Source organism: Lonchura striata, chromosome 33 (assembly GCF_050655825.1).
Source record: "Lonchura striata isolate lonStrDom1 chromosome 33, ASM5065582v1, whole genome shotgun sequence".
NCBI classification, from domain to species: domain Eukaryota; kingdom Metazoa; phylum Chordata; class Aves; order Passeriformes; family Estrildidae; genus Lonchura; species Lonchura striata.
In genome coordinates, this window is record NC_140735.1 from 4429999 (window position 1) to 4448683 (window position 18685).

Below are 18685 nucleotides of genomic sequence, written 5' to 3' on the forward strand. Positions count from 1 at the left end.
GCCTCAAAGGCGGGGTTGACCTGTTTTTGATACACCAATGATGAGCCTAAGTTTTGCAATATGCATGAGTTTCATTATAACGGGTATAACTGTACATGCGTGCTTGGAATAAACTGAGACTTGTTGACGTTATAGAATGGACTTGTCTCCTTTCATTTTTTCCACACCACAGCATCACCATGGTTTCCTTGGATACGCAATATCTCTATGGACCATTGGTTCCATGCGGCCCTGCTGTGTCACAGTGGTTCCGTGGTTCCATGAAGCCCCACTGCATAGCAATGGAATCTTGGTTCTGTGAGGTTCTGTGCGGTCACAATGGTGTCCCTGATTATGGAGACCCTTGGTTCCACAAGGTTCCATGATATCACAATGGTCTCCTTTGTTCCAGACTGTAACAATGGACCCTTGGTTCCACGAGATTTCATGATGTCACAATGGTCTCCTTAGTTCTGGAGTGTAACTATTGACCCTTGGTTCCACGAGGTTCCACGTTGTCACAATGGTCTCCTTGGGTCTGGACTGTAACAATGGAACCCTGGTTCCATGAGATTCCATGATGTCGCAATGATCTCCTTGGTTCCATGAGGCCTTGCTTTGTCACAATGGACCCATGGTTCCATGAGCTTCCGTAGTGTCACCATGGTCTCCTCGGATCTGCATTGTCACAATGGACAACTGGTTCCATGGGACCCTGCTGTGTCACAATTAACCCTTAGTGCCATTGGGTTTTCTAGGGTCACAATGGTCTCCCTGGTTCAACGACACCTTGCAGTGTCACAATGGCTGCTTGGTTCCCTGAGCTTCCATAGTGTCAGCCATGGTCTCCTTGTTTCTGCAGTGTCACAATGGACGCTTGGTTCCATGAGCTTCCTAAATGTCACTGGTCTCCTTGGTTCCATGTGGCCCTGCTGTGTCACAATGGTCCCATGAGTCTATGTCCCTTGGTTCCATGAGTTTCTCTACTGTCAGCAATGGTTCCTCTGTTCCAATGTGGGCCCACTGTGTCACAATGGACCCTGGGTTCCATTAAGTTCTTCAGCATCACAATGGCCCTTTGGATCCATGAGGTTCCTTCGTGTCACCACGGTCTCCGTGGATCCACATTGTCATAATGGACAATTCCTCCCATGCAGTCCCACTGTGTCGCAGTGACCCCTTGTTTCCATGAGGCCCCACTTTGTCACCATGGACCCTTGGTTCTATAGGTTTTATCCTCTAATAATGGACTCCTTGGTTCTGTGAGTTACCCTGCATTTTACAGAGGTTTCTTTGCTTGCCACAAGGCCCGGCTGTGCCTCAATGCACCCTTGGTTCCATGAGGATCTGGAGGATCACAAAGGATCCTTGGATCCACAGCGTGTTGAGGAGTTTCTCGTGGAACAAGGACATGCTATCCTTGATGCTGTTCCTTTGCAGGAGCTGGACAACCCTGGCCTGCAGATTACAGAATTACTTTAGTTACTTTAAAGTACTTCGGACATCCTTGGAAAGACAATAAGCCTTGCACAAACACAATAGCCAATGCTGGGTGCTGAGCAGTATATGAAAGCTCTAACGTACTATAACCTGATCAGATGCTTGTAGAATAACAGCCAATCAATAAGTGACAATAGCAAATAAATATTCATTGGTTAACATAATATGATTACATTTATTACGTTAACCAATGAATGTTAATTTGCTATTGTATTATGTAAGGTGATAAAGGCATAAAACATGAAAAAATTAGACAATAAAGGAGGATGACATCAAGCCATATTGGTTTGGGTGTCATTACTCCAACTGGGTCTCCGTGGGACCCTCTTCAGATTGTCATCAACAAGAGGTCTTGATTTTCATACCTACTAGAAATGGATTAGGAAATGCTGGGGATCCATATCAACTGAGGATTGATGATATCAATCTATAAATAGGAAAAGTAAAGAGGACAAAACAATTCCCTCTGCACTGTTTTCAATATAGTAGGTTGACTTTGAATACACTTCCGCAATCTGTTGAATTAACCACTGAAGAATTGAAGACTTGAATTATTCCCATGGGCTTGTCTTGTTTGGGTGTTTGGAAGAAATATGAATGAGACTTTGTCACTGAATTTCTATACTGAAGAGCTCAAGAAAGAAGAAGCCTCTGGAGTAGTAAAGTAAATCACCAACCTCCAAGGTGCTGAGGATCCATCCCCATCAGAGCAGCAATGAGCAGAAATGGGCACAGCTTTGGGGCTGCCCCAGCTCTGGGATGGGCCCTGGGCCTGGAGCAGGAGCAGCTCTGGAGGGCCCCAGGGCCGGGGCTCTTGTGCTGGCCTGGGCAGATGGGATGGCAGGAGGGGCTGCAGAGCTCTCAGCACCTCAACCAGAGGAGAGAAGGACACCCAGGGAGCTCCTTTGGCCTTGGCCAGGCCCCTTCCCCCATGGTAGGGCTGAGTTCTGGCTGAGCTGCAGCTGCTGCTGTGCCCTTGGCAGGGGCTGAGGTCGTGGGGCAGTGCCCAGAGCAGCCTGGGCTGAGCAGAGCTGTGGGGCCAGAACCGGCTGGGCTGTGCTGGGGAGAGGCCCTTGGTGCTGCCCAGAGCTCAGGGCAGCTGGCAGAGTTGGCAGGGAGCTGGGCTGGGCTGGGAGAGCCTGGCACAGAAACCATCAGTGTCCATCTCAGCCTGGCTGAGCGGGCAGGGGCAGGACTCAGCCCAGGCCTTGTGGGGCAGGGCCAGCGCCCAGGCAGGCACTGAAAACAGGCAAGAGCCCCAGAGAGGAGGCTGCTCTGTGGCCTTGGGGCACGGACAGAGCAGGGAGGGGCCCAGGACATTTGTCAGCGCCAGCCTCTGTCTGTGCCAGCCCTGGGCAGCCCTGGCTGCTGAGCCCAGCTCTGCCCTGGGCTGAGTTTGGCTGTGGCCCAGCTCCATCCTCCTGCGGGGCTCAGGGCCTGTTCCCGGCCATGGCCAGCCCTGGCCGCCTCTCTGCCAGCCCAGAGGCCGGCAGAGCCCGGGCAGGGCTGTCTGTGCAGCCCCACAGGTGCCACGGGCTCGGCAGGAGCTGGCAGAGGCTGCCCAGCAGGGAGGCCATGGGGCACAGAGCCCCAAGGCTGCCCAGGGCCCCACGGCACAGGGGCCGTTCCCAGCCGCAGTGCTCCTGTCCTGGGCTGGGCTGCACAGGGGCTGTGGCACCATGGCTGGGCCAGCACAGGGCCACAGAGGGGCCACGCAGCCGCTGCCGGGGCTGGCAGCAAGGCCGGGCACAGACAAGGAATTGCTGAGCATGGCCTGCGCTGGCCAGGGCTGCCTGTGCCCAAGGCAGAGCTCAGCTGCCCTTGGGGGCTGCAGGAACACTCAGGAGCCCAAAGAGCCTCCATGGCTGTGCTGGAGACCAAGGCTGGAGCAGGGAAATGCAGGGATGCTGTGCCATGGGTAGAGCATGGAATTCCAGCACACACCTCAGCTCTCTGATGATCCCGGCACCGTGCTGAGCCCTGTTCCAGACTGGAGCAGAGCAGATGTTGATGGCACAGGAGCCCTGCAGGGCTGGCAGGGACCTGCAGCTTGCAAGGTGCTCTGCTCTCCCTCAGCTCCTCTCTGAGAGATCCAGTCCCAGCTCGGCACCTCAGGGCACAAGTGGCACTGCCTGGTCATGGGCACACAGCTGATGCCTGCCTGGAAGTGGGCACAGGTTTCAATATTTTTACTTTTCATATTATGGAAGCAAATTTTTATTATCTGGGTTACTTCAGTACTTTTAAGAAAGACCAAAGTTTTCTGTCCAGGAACAGGAATTTCCTGTACTAATGGCAGGAGGAGAAATACTGACATTGCCTTCTACTTGTGTCGCCAATATTCTGTTTATTCCTTGCTCTCCCTCTTCATTCAGGTGTTTCCAGCTCTCCTGTTTAAGTGGCCATGTCTAAGGACATCACTTCACTAGGCCAGCTGCATCTATGTACTTCCTGCTGCTCCCAGATTTCCTTCATCAGATGCTTTCTGGTCATTCAAATGCCTCTCAAATCATTGGTTTCATGCTTTGAGCTTCCGGGATTTGCCCAATCTTTCCAAAGTTAATATAAATATCATATCAGTCAACATCCTTATTGTGCTTATATCTATCAAAGAACTCCCTTTTCTTATGTCTTTTTCTGAAGCTGTTCCTGTATGGAAATCCCTTGGGGATGGCGAATATGTCAGATGCTGCTGGGACATCACAGAGAGCTGAGGGAAGAGCTGTGATGCTTATTAAACTCTTCAAATGTTCAACTTGTGTTTGTTGGCAAGAAACCTTTCTGTGCCTCTGTCACCAGTCCCTGAGCCCAAAGGACACAAACCTGATGAGTTGTGGTTCCCACTGCAGGGGCTGCACTTGGACCTTGGCTCTGCACAGGAGAGCTCTTCATCCACTTTCCCTCTTTTCCTCCTCTGGCCATGGAGGGAGCTCCTGATTTCAGCCTGTGACTCGGGTGTGCAAAGAGCAAATCTGGGCAGAATCGGGGCAAGGAGGGTTGGGGGGACCTTGGGATCGGTGCTGGGCACAGAAGGTGTTTTCCACTGCTCTGAGACTGCCTGCTGTGCACAGTGGATTTAATAGCCAGCAGAGGAATGACTTGCACTTGATGGAGCTGTGCCTTCCCCAGGCTTTGTTGGCTGGCAAGAAATGAACATCCCTCTGTGTCTGGGGCAGCTCCTTCTCCAAGGAAAGCAGGTGGGAGTGGGAGCCAAGGGGCTGAAAGCTGCAGGTGCAGCCTGGGCTGGAGGGAGCTCAGATTTGCACAAGGCTGCTCTGAGTGCCAGGGCTTGGATGGGCGAAATGGTGGGGTGGGGATAGGGACAGAGTCTGATGGATTGTCAGCCATAAAGGGTCTTGATTTTCATATCAATTTAAACTGCATGGAAAGGTACTTGGATTCAGTGTCAATTGGAGATTGCACATATCAATGTATTAACTAAAAAAATCAAAAAAGGACCTAAAAAATGGTTTCTCACTCCCTGTGTAAATAAAATTCATTCACTTCAACTACACTAATGGAATCCGCCTAACCAACCACAAAGGATTTGAAGGCTTAAATCAAATTATTCCCAGAGGCTTGGCTTGTTAAGGTGTTCTGAATGTTAATGAGCCCTGGGCCACTGAATTCCTGAACTGAAGAGCTGAAGGCTGAAGAAGCCTCTGGAGCAGTAAAATTCAGCAGCAGCCTCCAAGTTGCTGAGGATGTCAGCAGCCCCCACTGAGGCCATCCCTGCCCAGAGACCCTGGGGGAATGGGCAGACAAGGAGAGCGTCCCTGGGGCTGGGGCAGCAGAACTCATGACACCTACCAACCCCTGGATTCCAGCAGTGTCCAGATGGAAATTCCAAGAGGAGGTAGGGTCAAGATGTGTGCTTGCCTTGTGGTCAGCCTTAAATACCCCTTGGTGTTACTGGGCCCTTCCCCCAGGTGGGACTTGGGGTCATTTGGTCACTCAGGAGCTGGGCTGGTGCTCCAGAGGTGGCTGTGGAGCATTGCCTGTGCTGTGCCACGGACTGGCAGACACTGCTGGGCTGGGATAGAGGCTCTGGGGGGATTGGGGTTCCAGGGCAGGGCAGGGCTGGGGTTCCAGGGCAGGGCAAGGCTGGACCTGCCCATTCCTCCCCCTGCACATGAAATATTTCCAGCCAACAATCTCCTCCAGTCTGTCACAACAGTCAACATTGGAGGTGAAATCCCAATATGGCAATTGGCACCTGCAGGAGAAGGACAGTTCTTTTCCATAGGAAGGAAAGCCCAGAGCCCCAGTGCTTGGAAGACAGGGGAGAGCCTCACTAGGCCAAGGCCAGCCAGACTTTTCAGGAATGGCAGATTTTGTCCTGGGTCAGTCTTTGAAGATAGGGAATTTTGGAGACAATCTCAATTTTGGCCATGGCACCTGGAGAAGCAATACAATTCTTTCCCAAAGGAAGGAAAGTGTGGAGCCTTCCCCCGTGTTTTGGAGGCAGATAAGCAGTGACCCTTACCAAACGAATGCTTGCCAGATTTGTCCTGGCAATATGTCCATGGGAACAATCCCTGGATATAAGGAAATGGAGGTGAAATCCCAATTCTGGCCATGTGTGCCTAGAGGAGGAGAGTTCTTTTCCATAGGAAAGAAACCCCGAGCCCCAGTACTTCAATAGCAGATGAGAAGAGACCCTCTAGGTGCCAAGCTGTCAGGGAGTCCCTGGAGGCCAAACCAGCCAGACCTGTTCTGTGTTCCCTTGGTTCCTTGGGGCCTCGCAGTGTCCCAGGGGTCACCATGGTTCCCCAGGCCCCACAATGACATGGGACTCCTCTGTTCCATGAGGCCGCAATGTCACAATGGACCTTTGGTTCCCTGCAGTCCTGCAGTGTCACAAAGGCCTCTTGGTTTCATGAGGCCCCACAGTGTCACAATGGTCCTCATGGTTCTGTGGGGACCCCCGGGGTCACAATGGTCTCACTGGTGCCATGAGGCCTTACAGTGTCACAATGCTTTGTTTATTCCGTGGGGCCTCATAGTGTCCCAATGGTCTCCATGATCCCATGAGTCACCTCGTGTCACAATGGTCTCCTTGGTTCCACGGTGCCCCACAGTCTCACAAAGGCCCCTTGGTTCCATGAGGCTGTGAAGTCTCTTAATGGTGTCTCCATGATTCCATGAGGCCTTGCAATGTCACAATGGACCTTTGGTTCCCTGGGGTCTCGCCATGTCACAATGGTCCCTTGGTCCGATGACATCCCAAAGAGTCAGTTCCCTGAGGCCCTGTGGTGTCACAATGGACCCTTGGCGCCTCTCAGTGTCGCAATGATCCCAACATTCCATGGAGTCACACAGCGTCAGTATGGTCCCTTGGTCCCACAAGGCCGCAGTGGTCACAATGTTCCCTTGGTCTCACAGGCCCCACAGTGTCACAATGATCCCTTGGTCTCACAGGCCCCACAGTGTCACAATGGTCCCTTGGTTCCATGGCTCCTGTGCTGGTGCATTCCCCCCTCCCCTTCTCAGGCCGCCCTGCCAGCTGAGAAATGCTCGCTGGGCCTCAGCCTTGGCCAGCAGCCCCTGGGCTCATCTCCTCTGGAGCTCATCACAAACACGCTCTGCTCCAGGCACTGCTGCTGCCCAGCCAGCTCCTGGCTGCTTCAGGAGCAGCCCTGGGAACTGTTTGTGTTCCCTTGGTGGCACAACATCCCTGTTCTCAGCCTGCCAAAGAAAGCTGCTGATGCCAAGTGCGGCCAGGGTGAAACATGGCTGGGACTGCAGCCCCTCTCTTGGGGCCCTACAAACAGCGCTCCAAAAGGAGCCCTTGGAGCTCTCCTGGGCCAGCGACTCCCTCTGAGTGGGGCCTCTCCGAGCCGGGAACTCTCCCGTTTGCTGCACTCGGGGATCCCAAAAAACGAGGGAGCCTGGGCCGATCCCCCCAACTCCTCGAGGCTCAACCCTTCCCTGCTGGGGAGATGCCAAAACATCCTCAGGGAGCATTTCCCTGCCCTCAGGGGAATTTCTCACAGGTGCCCTGCACTGACTCTCTGTGTCTGTGTGCACACAGGAGTGCCTGTGCTGGGGAAATGTGGCAGAAATGCTGCTCTCTGAGGGGTCTGAGTGCCTTGAATAGCTGAGCCAGTCAGGCCTGTAAGTGAGGTTAAATCACAAGGTCTAAGCTAAGTTAAATGCTGGTAAGAGTTGTTCTTTTGCCAAGTTCCAATGTTTAATATAAGTTATCATCTAATTTGAATATTGTTAAATGCTATTCCTTTGCTAAATTGCAAAGTCATGGGTTATTAATTAGGTTAAATACACTTAACCTCTGTTCTTTTGCTAAATTGTGAAGTTGAAGGTATTAGTTTATGTGAAGGTATAATTACGTCCTCTTAAGTTTGAATACAGTAAAGCTTTTAGGCCATATTCCTTTCATCGTTGCCCTCACTGTCCTTGTGTCACACACACACAGGGACACTTCTTGGTTCATTTCTGGTTTGATTGCGTGGATTTTGTTTGGTTTTGTTGTTGCTTTGTTTCCTTGGTGTGCCTGAAGTGTCCAGTCAGGAGCAGAGTGACTCTTGCCAAGGAACTTTGTGCTGCTCTCACTTTAATATTAAATCTGGTTTTTGCTGATCCCTTGCCAGGGATTTTTGCAGCACTCTCAAACCCTCGTTGGTAACAGGGTGAAAGAGCCCTGGCCCAGGCTCTAGCGCTGGGGGACATGGGGACGCTGCCAGGGGGTCCCTGTCCCCCTGTCCCACCCCCCATGGCTCCAGCCCCCGTCCCTGTGTCAGGCTCTGGGGTCCATCTTGTGGAACATCCTCTGGGGGAGGCTGCAGTGCCGGGGGTGGGGGGACCCAGGTGGACAGGGGACCCCGCTGTGCACAAGCAGTTGGACTTCTGGGGGGGGAACTGGGAGAGGGGCTGGGGCAGAGTGACCTCCCCAGTGACTTCACAGAGTCCCTGTGATGTCACAGAGTCCCTGTGATGTCACACAGGCCCTCTGATGTCATATTTCCCCTGTGATGTCACACAGCCCCTGTGATGTCTCACAGCCCACTCTGAGATGTAACAGGCCACCTGTGATTTCACACAGATTCCCTGTCATGTCACAGCCTGCTCTTTGAGGTCCCAGTCTGCCCTGTGATGTCCCAAAATCTGTCCTGTGATGTCACATCACAGCCTGTGATGTCACAGACACCCTGTGATGTCACAGCCAGCTCTCTGATGGCACAGCTACTTGTGTGATGTTATGCAGCCTCGCTGTGATGTCACAGCCTGCTCTGTGATTTCACAGTCAGGTCTGTGATGTCACAGCCCACTCTATATTGTCTCAGCCTTCTCTGTGACAGCACACAGCTACTCTGTGATGTCCCAGAGCCTTATCTACAATGGCAGAGTCTTCTCTGTGGCCTCACAGCCAGTCTGTGATGTCACACAGCCAGCCTGTAATGGCACAGCTGATTTTGTGACATCACAACCTCCTCTGTGATGTCACAGCCTGCTCTATGATGTCACAGCCTGCTCTGTGATGGCAGAACTCATTTATCAAGTCACACAGCACCTCTGTGTGCTCACAGACCCACCCTGTGATGTCACAACACCTTCTGTGATGTAACACAGCCACCCTATAATGTCACAGCACACACTCTGACCTCACAGCCTGCTCTGGGATGTCATAAAGGCATCCTGTGATGTCCCATCCTGCTTTCTGATATCACATAATAGACCAGTGATATCACTGTTGACTATATGATGTCACAACCTGGTCTGTGATGTCACACAATCACAGAATCACAGAATTACTGCGTTGGAAGAGACCTTTAAGGTCATAAGTCCAACCCACACACTAACACCACCTTCGCAAAATTATGGCACTGAGTGCCACATCCAGTTTTTTTTTTAAACACATCTCATGATGATGACTCCACCACCTCCCTGGACAGACTATTCCAGTACTTTATCACCCCTTCCATAAAAAACTTTTTCCTAATATCCAACCTAAATTTTTCTTGGTGTAGCTTAGGACTGTGTCCTCTTGTTCAGTCACTTGCTGTGAGGAGAAAGAGACCGACACCCACCTGACTGCAACCACCTTTCAGGGAGTGTAGACAGTGATAAGGTCACCTCTGAGTCTCCTCTTCTCCAGGCTAAACAACCCCAGCTCCCTCAGTTGTTCCTCACAGGACTTGTGTTCCAGACCCCTCACCAGCCTTGGTGCCCTTCTCTGGACATGCTCCAACCCCTCCATGTCCTCCCCAAACTGGGGGTCCCAGAACTGGACACAGCACTTGAGGAACAGTGCCAGGACAGGGGAGGAATGCCAAGTACACCAGTGCCAAGTACAGGGGAAGAATGACCTCCCTGCTCCTGCTGGCCACACCATTCCTGATCCAGGCCAGGAGCCATTGGCCTTCTTGGCCACCTGGGCACACTGCTGGCTCATGTCCAGCCTGCTGTCGACCAGTGCCCCCAGGTCCCTTTCTGCCTGGGCACTGTCCAGCCACACCATCCCCAGCCTACAGCGGTGCAGGGGTTATTGTGGCCAAAATACAGGACTTGGCACATGGATTGATTAAACTTCATCTTGTTGGACTTTGCCCATCCATCCAACCATTCCAGGCCTCCCTGCAGAGCCCTCCTACCCTCCAGCAGATCCACACTCACATCCAGCTTGGTGTCACCTGGAAAGATGTCCTTGGTTCCAAGGGGCCCCTGAGTGTCACAATGTCCCTTTGGTTACACCAGGCCCTGCACTGTCACACTGGTCTTCTTGGTCCCATGGGGCCCCAAAATGTGACAATGGACTCCTTAGTTCCATGGGGTTTCTCAGTGTCACAATGTTCTCCTTGGTGCCGCAGTTTCACAGTGGCCCCTTGGTTCCATGGGGCCCCAGGGTGTCACAAAGGCCCCATGGTCACATGAGGTCCCACACTGTCACAATGCTCTCTGTGCTTCCACAAGTTCCCTCAGTGTCACAATGGACTCCTTGTTGCCATGAGCCCACAGCGTCACAACGACCTTCCAGATTCCCTGAGGCCCCAGAGTGTCACAGTGGCCCCTTGGTTACACAAGGTCCTGCAGTGTCACAGTGTCCCCTTGGTTCCATGAGGCCCCACAGTGTCAGAAGGGCCCCTTGGTTCCACTGGGCCCTGGACTCTCCCAATGCTCTCCTTGGTTTGGCAGTGTCACAAGGGTGAAACCCCTCGGTCACACGAGGCCCTGCAGTGTCACCATAGCCTCTGTGGTTCCACCAGGACCCAGTGTCACGGGGACTCCCTGCTTCCATTTGGCCCCAGAGCACCACAATGGAGCCCTGGTTCTATGGGACTGCACAGTGTCACCATGGTCCTCTTAGTTCCACGAGGCCCTGCAGTGTCACAATGGCCCCAGAGTGCCCCAATCATCACAGAATGACAGAATCAAATAGGCTGGAAAAGACCTTTGGGATCATCAAGTACAACCAATGCCCTAATACCGCCTTGTCACCCAGACCATGCCACTGAATGCCACTGGAGAGGGACAGTGACTCTACCACCTCCCCCCTGGCCTGCCCATTCCAATGCCCACTCACCCTTTCTGTGAAGAACTTCTTCCTCTTGTCCAGCCTAAACCTCCCCTGGTGCAGCTGGAGGCTGTGTCTTCTTGTCCTGCCCTCCAGCAGATCCACACTCACACCCAGCTTGGTGTCACCTGCAAATTTGGGGATAGTGGGCTTGATCCCCTCACCCAGACCATCATTGAAGATGTTAAACAGGGCTGGGCCCAACATAGATCCCTGGGGGACAGCACCAGGGACTGGACACCAGCTGGGTGCAGCACCATCCCCACCCCTCTCTGGGCCCAGCCTCCAGCCAGCTCTTCCATCCTCCAGCCAGGAAGGAACCTGCCCAAGCCGTGGGCTACAGCTTTTCCAGGGAATGCTGTCAGAGACAGTGTCCAAGGCTTTGCTGAAGTCCAGATGGACACATCCATGCACGGGTGGGTCACCTGGTTATAAAAGGAGATCAGGTTGCTCAGGCAGGACCTGCCCCTCTTAAATCCACGCTGGCTGGCTCTGACCCCTCGGCCATCATGTGGGTGCCCTGTGGTGGCTCTCAAGGTGATCTGTTCCATAACCGTCCCAGACACCGAGGTCAGGCTGACAGGCCTGGAGCTCCCCAGATCCTCCTTCCAGCCCTTCTTGGGGGTGGGCTCACACTGGCACCTCCAGTGCTCTGGGACCTCCCTGCTGAGCCAGCACTGATGGTAAATGATGGGGAGCAGTTTGGGGAGCTCATCCACCAGCCCCCTCATCCCTCTAGGATGGATCCCATCTGATCCCATACACCTGTGAGCATCTGAGTGGCTCAGCAGGTCACCAGCTGCTTCCTCCTGGATTACAGGGGGCTGTTCTGCTCCCTGTGCCCATCTACCAGCTCAGGAGAGCTCTTGTCCTGAGAACAGCCTATCCTAATATTGAAAATTAAAAGAAACAAGATGTTAAGGAGCTTGGCCTATTCCTTATCTTTAGCTACTATATTTTCCACTGCATCCAATAAAGAGTGGAGGTTCTCATTATCCCATAAATTGCAACTGAGTTATTTGTAGAAAAGTTTTCTAATATTTTTCACAGAAGTGGCCAGGTTAATCTATTATTGAGATTTCACCTCTTTCCTCTTTTTTCCTGCATGACCTAACAACATCCTTAAATGCTTGCTAAGTTGCCTGACCTTCTGTCCAAAGTTAATGCACCCTCTTCTTTCCCCTGAGTTCCCACAAAAGCTCCATGGGCAGTCAGGGCAGTCATTTTCCTCACCAGCTCATCTTTTGCCACACTGGGACAGGCTGCTCCTTCCCCCTTAAGATTACTTTCTCAAAATGTACCCTTTGTTCCTGAACCCCTTTGTTTTTAAGGGCTTTTTCCCTTAAAAATATCAGTACCTGATTTGGTACTCCTCAAGTCAGCATCCTAAATAGGCCAAAGACTGCCCTTCCTAATTCCAGTGTGGAAGTTTTGTTGCTGTCCCTCCTTCTTTCACAGATCATTGAAAACTTGATTATTTCATGGTCCCTGTGCCCCAGGCAGCCTCTGAACCCCACATCTGCCACCAGCCCTTCTCTGTTTGTGAGCAGCAGGAGACAGAGCTTTCCTTGGGAGTGGAGTGTTACAAAAATTGGGTAAAACAGGAAACTCAACACCAGTGCAGCTTTAAGAAGCAGCATTCTTTATTCAGCTAGATGCATGGGGGATAGCTCCTCCCAAAGCCGAGCTTGCTGAGTACAGGAAAGTTTCTGTTCATGTTCTGTATTTTGCACACATATTCATTGATTGTCCTGGACTAAACACACATCTGATAAGCATTTTTCCAGAATCATTAACATATTTCCCCTCCCCATTACCCATGCTGTCTTCTTCCTGGGGATCTTCCCTGGTGGTCTCTGGTGCTCGTGGACCCAAATGTTCCCGTGGGCCTGGCTGAGCTGGCAGGACACTGAGGCTGGTGAACTTCCAGTTCCCCTTCTCCCACAGTTGGCATTGTGTGGTTTCCATAGGCCTGGGGAGTTGGAGAACAAGCTCCAGTTGTCAGCTCACCTGGTGGAGACAATTCATCATCTGGTGACATGAGGTCACAGAGTGGACTGTGACATCACAGAGTGGACATCAAGCAACTACAGCATCATTGACTGTCTGTGTGACATCAGATAACAGGCTGTGACATAACAGCAGACTATGATATCACAGAGTGACATCAGAGACCAGCTGTGTGGCATTAGAGATCTGGCTGTGACATCTCAGAGAAGGCTGAGACATCACAGAGGGGCTGTGTGACATCCCAGGAGGGCTCTGTGAGGTCACTGGGTTGGTCACTCCGCCCCAGCTCTCCCTCACAGTTTCTCCCAACAAGTCCAATGCTGTTCATACCCAGCGGGGTCCCTGTCCCCTGGTATCCCCACGGTCCACCTGGAGCCACAGGCTCCACCCAAGGATGTTCCATAGGATCCACCCCAGAGCCTGACATGGGGACAAGGGGCCAGGGCTGTTTGACCAGGACATCAAGGATGTGGATTTTCCAAGTCCCTGTGGCCTGAGTTGAGTTCCCCAGGGCAGGAAAGATGTCTGGCAGCTGGAGCAGGGCTAGGGAAGGGCCTCCAAGGTGGGGCTGGAGCCCTTGGGCTGTGAGCAGAGGCTGAGGGAGCTGGGCTTGTCCAGCCCGGAGCAGGGAAGGCTGAGAGGCTCCTCATCCCTGCCTGGCAGTGCCAGTGAGGAGGGGATGGAGAACACAGAGCCAGGCTCTTCACCAGGGGCCTGGTGGGAGACAAAAGCCAATGGGTGGAAGGGGAAAGAGGGGAGATCAGCCAGGCCAGGAGAAGATTAAATGAGTCAGGTTGGTTTCAGCATTTCCTCAACACCAAAACCAGCCTGACCTCCCTTCTTCATCCACCACTGACAGCTTTGCAAATCAGGAATTGTTTGAGCTCTTTTGCCCCCACTCCAGGATGAGCATCCTGATGCAAGAACTTAACTGTGTTTATATCTATCAGAGAACCATGTAAGTCTAAAATCAGTTTTAGTATGGAAATCACTTGTGGATGGTGGACTTATCAGATGCTGCTGGGATGTTGCACATAGCTCAGGGAAGAGCATGATTGTTATTAATTTGTGTCCTGTTCTACCATGGTCTGTTGGCCATGAAGAGAAACTTTCTGTGCCTTTGAGTCTCACCAGTTCCTGACTCCCAAAGGACACAAACCTGATGAGTTGTGGTTCCCACTCCAGTGGTGGTACTTGGAGCTCCCTCCATCCCCAGAGCAGAGCTCCCTTGTCCCAGAAAGTCCCTGGAAATGCAGGGATGAAGGAAACAGGACAGGCTGTAGGGATCAGGGGCAGGGCACAGCCAGGGATTTGGGGTGGTTGTGAGCCCAGGGCAGGACCTGGCCCTTGGCCTTGGTGAACCTCATCCCACTGTCCTGGGCCCATGGGTCCAGCCTGTCCAGATCCCTCTGCAGAGCTTCCTGCCCTCCAGCACAGCCACACTCCACCCAGCCTGGGCTCACCTGGAACTGACTGAGGGTGCCCTCGATGGCCTTGTAGAGATCAGCAATAAAGAGATTTCACTGACCTGGCCCCAGCCCTGATCCCTGGGGACACCCCTGGATGTGACTCCATTCCTCAGCTGCTCTGAGTGCCAGGGGGTGGATGAGGGAAATGGTGGGGAGGGGGTAGGGACAAAGCGTGATTGATTGTCAGCCATGAAGGGTCTTTGTCACTGTTGAGGCAGGACGGGAATTAAGAGGCTCTGACTCAGAAGGCTGTTGAGAGTAAACTCCGGTTAATTCAAAATGCACTGCTCTTTTATACAGAGCTCTGCAAAGACCAAATCCATTGGTTCTGAAGTGAAAACAACCCACCACCATTGGTGCAGTGTGGAGAGTTTTGTGGATGAATGGCTTCGTGAGAAAGGACATGACTACGTGCAGTTAGTGAAGCAGTAGCTGAAAGTTGTGTAGTGCAGCAATAGCAGATGTAGCAACAATATCTTATGTCCTTGGGTAAGCTGGTTCCCAACAGTAGAATGGTCAGCAAAAGGATAAGTGTAAGGGAAAACAAAGCAAGCTTAGAAAGCCTCAAAGGCGGGGTTGACCTGGTTTTGATACACCAATGATGAGCCTAAGTTTTGCAATATGCATGAGCTTCATTATAACAGGTATAACTGTACATGCGTGCTTGGAATAAACTGAGACTTGTTGACGTTATAGAATGGACTTGTCTCCAGTCATTTTTTCCACAAAAATGGTGACCCGATCGACGTGATAGACGCCACGCTGGAGTGACGAAAAAGGGTTCGGGTCCTGATGCAGCCAGGACGGCAAAAGTGCTGAAATGAAATAGAGTGCACCGTGCCCCAGGTGACTGCAGAGGCAAGCCTGGCTGATACGTGCTGCCGACGACCTCAGAGGGCTGCAACAATGCTGACAATACAGGTATGGAGAGGCAAGCAGCATATGATTTATTTACAGCATTCTTGCAGAGAAGGCAGATTAAAGGCATTGATTTGCATAAAGATCTGCCAGGGTTATTAACATATGGGTATTCTAAGTGGTTCTTTGTAAATACTCATACAGTACATGAGTTGTCTGAGTGGCGTAAGTTCGGGGATAAACTGTGGGAGGAAGTTTTAGATGATGATAAGACAGCTAAAAAGTTGGGAAAGTGGTGGAAGGTAGTTCACAATGAGTTATTGCAACATCAGGCAGAAAAGAAAGCTGCTGAACAGAGAACTTCTGCACTAGAGAAAAATAGAGGTTATAGCGGGGAGGATTGGTTGCCTGGTGTTTCCATGCCACCTGCTGTATCTACAGTGGAGTTACCTCCATTGCGACCTGTGTCTGAGGACACGGAAACAGAGTCACATTGTGAGCCCACGGCTCCTCCAGCCCCCCCAGAACAGAGATCGTCGGTTTGTCGAGGTTTGTCTGTCAGTAAGCTGATCCCTAGGACAGAGTCTGACCTAACGGAGGCTCTGGCCAGGGAACAGAGGGAAGCTTGGGCAACTCTGGCAAGAGAGGAGCTGGACAAAGGAGATGGGCAGGCTTTGGAGCTAGCAGCGGAACTAGCTTGTCCTGTAATTTTTCAGCAGCAGGCAGGTGGAGGGCTAACAGCTCAGATTACACTGTTAGATTGGAAGTTGTTGTCACAATTGCGAGCCACAGTGAGTCAATTTGGAGTTACTAGTGAACCAGCTAGGCAGATATTGGATTATGTTTGGAGTACTAATATATTACTGCCAGGAGATCGTAGAAGTCTTGCTAAGATTATTTTCTCGCCACATCAGAGGCTTTTGTTTGGTGCACACTGGCAGGCAGAGGTTAATGAAGCTGTAGCTATACAAAGGCAGCCTGGAGATCCTCTTCATGGAGTAACTGTAGATGAATTGATGGGCTTAGGACCATATTTTCACACTGAGGCACAAGCTATGCTAGGACCTGAGAAGTGTCGAGAGGCAATGAGACTAGCTCGAAGGGCTATAGATAAGGTGAAAGACCCGGGAGGTTTGCCAGCGTATATGGGAATTAAACAAGGAAGGGATGAGACTTTTGGAGCGTTTATTGATTAGGCAGCGGCAGCAATAGAAAGAGCTGGAGTGCCTGAGTTTATGCGTGGGTCATTGTTGAAGCAGTGTGCTTTGCAAAATTGTAATGCTTCTACAAGAAGTGTGCTAAACACATTAGGAGCTAATTGGACTATAGAAGATACATTAGAGAGGATGGCTACTATACCAACGGGGCAGCAGACATTTTTAGTTGAGGCTATTAAAGAGCTGGGGGAGGGGTTAAAAGAGCAGGCAAAAGCTTCACAGACACAGGTGTTAGCTGCTCTTGCACCCCTCCAAGCATCAGTAGCAACCCAGGGAAATATTTACGGCAGCCGTATGAGATGTTTCCGATGTGGAGGGACAGGACACGTTCGGCGAGAGTGCTCTGCTGCTGGAGTATGGTGTCCTAAGTGCAAATCGGATACTCATAACATTGCTGCCTGTAAGAGGAGACCGGGAAATGCCCGAAACAGCGCGAACAAGAGCAGCCGCGCTCCGACACAAATAGCTGCTCCAGCTTTTCCAACAGTGACACCTTGCATCCAGCCACAAGAGAGAGCCTCAGGATGGACTTGGCAGCCGCAGTAGAAGTGACTTTAATGACACCTCAGCCGCAGAAGGTCCCCACTGGAGTTAATGGACCTGTTATAATCGAGGGCAGGACAAAGGGAGCTTTGTTATTGGGAAGATGGTCGACCTCTATGTTTGGATTATTTGTGCTGCCTGGTGACATTGATGCAGACTATACTGGTGAAATCATGATTATGGTTCATACTCCATTTCCTCCTATTCAGATTAATATAGGACAAAGGATTGCTCAATTGGTTCCTCTGGAGCAAGTTACTAAGGCTGTATCCTCACGGAAGGCTGTGAGCCGTGGGGGAGATGGATTTGGATCTACAGGAGGCCTGACTATTAACTTTGGATCTGAACGACAGGCCAAGAAAAGAGGTTTTGTTCGAGTATAAGGGACAAAAATGCATGCTTACAGGTGTGGGATGAGTAGGCTCCTCAGCACGGTTGGGGTGTAGAGAGGCAGAGATCTCTGAAGCTTGCTCTTGGGGAGAGAGGTTTATTCAAAGATTCAGGAATGCCCAAGCCTCGTGCTCTCAGGCGTAGCACGTGGCTGGGCTTAGGAGGACGGGGGAGGGGAGAGAGAAACGGAGGGTTTAGGAGAGGGGAAGCCCCAGGGAGGGAGGGAGTCCAAGAGGGGAGGAGGGAGGAAGTCCAAGAGGCCGCACGGCCGCTCGGAGCCCCCTTTTCAGGGGCTCCTAGGTGGGCTGGGACAAGGCATGGGCCAATGGGGTTACAGAATCCGATGCTTCAGGGGCAGGTACAGGAGTGTGGGATGAGCCACAGTCTTTTGCAGGGTGGGATGGAACAGTCCATTTCACTCCAGGATTCATCCAAGGGTAGAAGTGACATTCGGCTAGCTAAGATAACAATCATATCTATCTATCCTCTGCAACATACAGGTTTGTTGGATATGGGGGCGGATTCAAGTATTATTACACCACAGTGTTGGCCTTCACATTGGCCCTTACAGCCAGCTGCTACGGCAGTAGCAGGGGTTGGAGGTTTAACCCTTGCAAGTCGCTCGCTGCCTCTTACTGTCTCGATAGATGGCAAAGTCATAAAGGCAATATTTTCTATTGTTCAGTTGCCACCCACGGTGCAATGCCTAATTGGGTGAGACATTTTGGCACAGCTAGGGGTTGTCCTGACAAATGAGCACCCTTTGGGATAATAGCCATTGCTTGGACTTTCCCGATTCCCATAATTTGGAAAAGTGATGAGCCTACATGGGTAAAGCAATGGCCTTTGAAAAGGGAAAGTCTGAAACATGCTCAATGCTCATGCCCTGGTCACTGAACAATATCAACAAGGATATCTGAAATTGTCTACGAGTCCTTGGAATACCCCTATCTTTGTGATAAAGAAAAAGTCAGGGAAATATTGTTTGCTACATGACTTGCGAGAAGTTAATGAACAGATGGAGCCAATGGGTGCACTACAGCCAGGTCTGCCTAATCCAGCAATGTTACCTGAAGGATGGCCTCTATTGATAATAGATCTCAAGGATTGCTTTTTTACAATAGCGTTGCATGACAGGGATACAAAGCGCTTTGCATTTACCTTGCCAGCTCTGAACAGAGAAGGTC

General features: G+C 51.5%; 1 protein-coding gene across 1 annotated transcript; it reads left to right on the forward strand.

Annotated features, from left to right (window-relative positions):
- The first annotated feature begins 15374 nt into the window (after positions 1-15374).
- Positions 15375-17768, forward strand: LOC146764519 (uncharacterized). The gene has a single exon (XM_085564566.1). It carries the CDS (start codon positions 15414-15416, stop codon positions 16542-16544), a length of 1131 nt encoding a protein of 376 aa, XP_085420692.1. The 5' UTR covers positions 15375-15413; the 3' UTR covers positions 16545-17768.
- Positions 17769-18685: the final 917 nt, after the last annotated feature.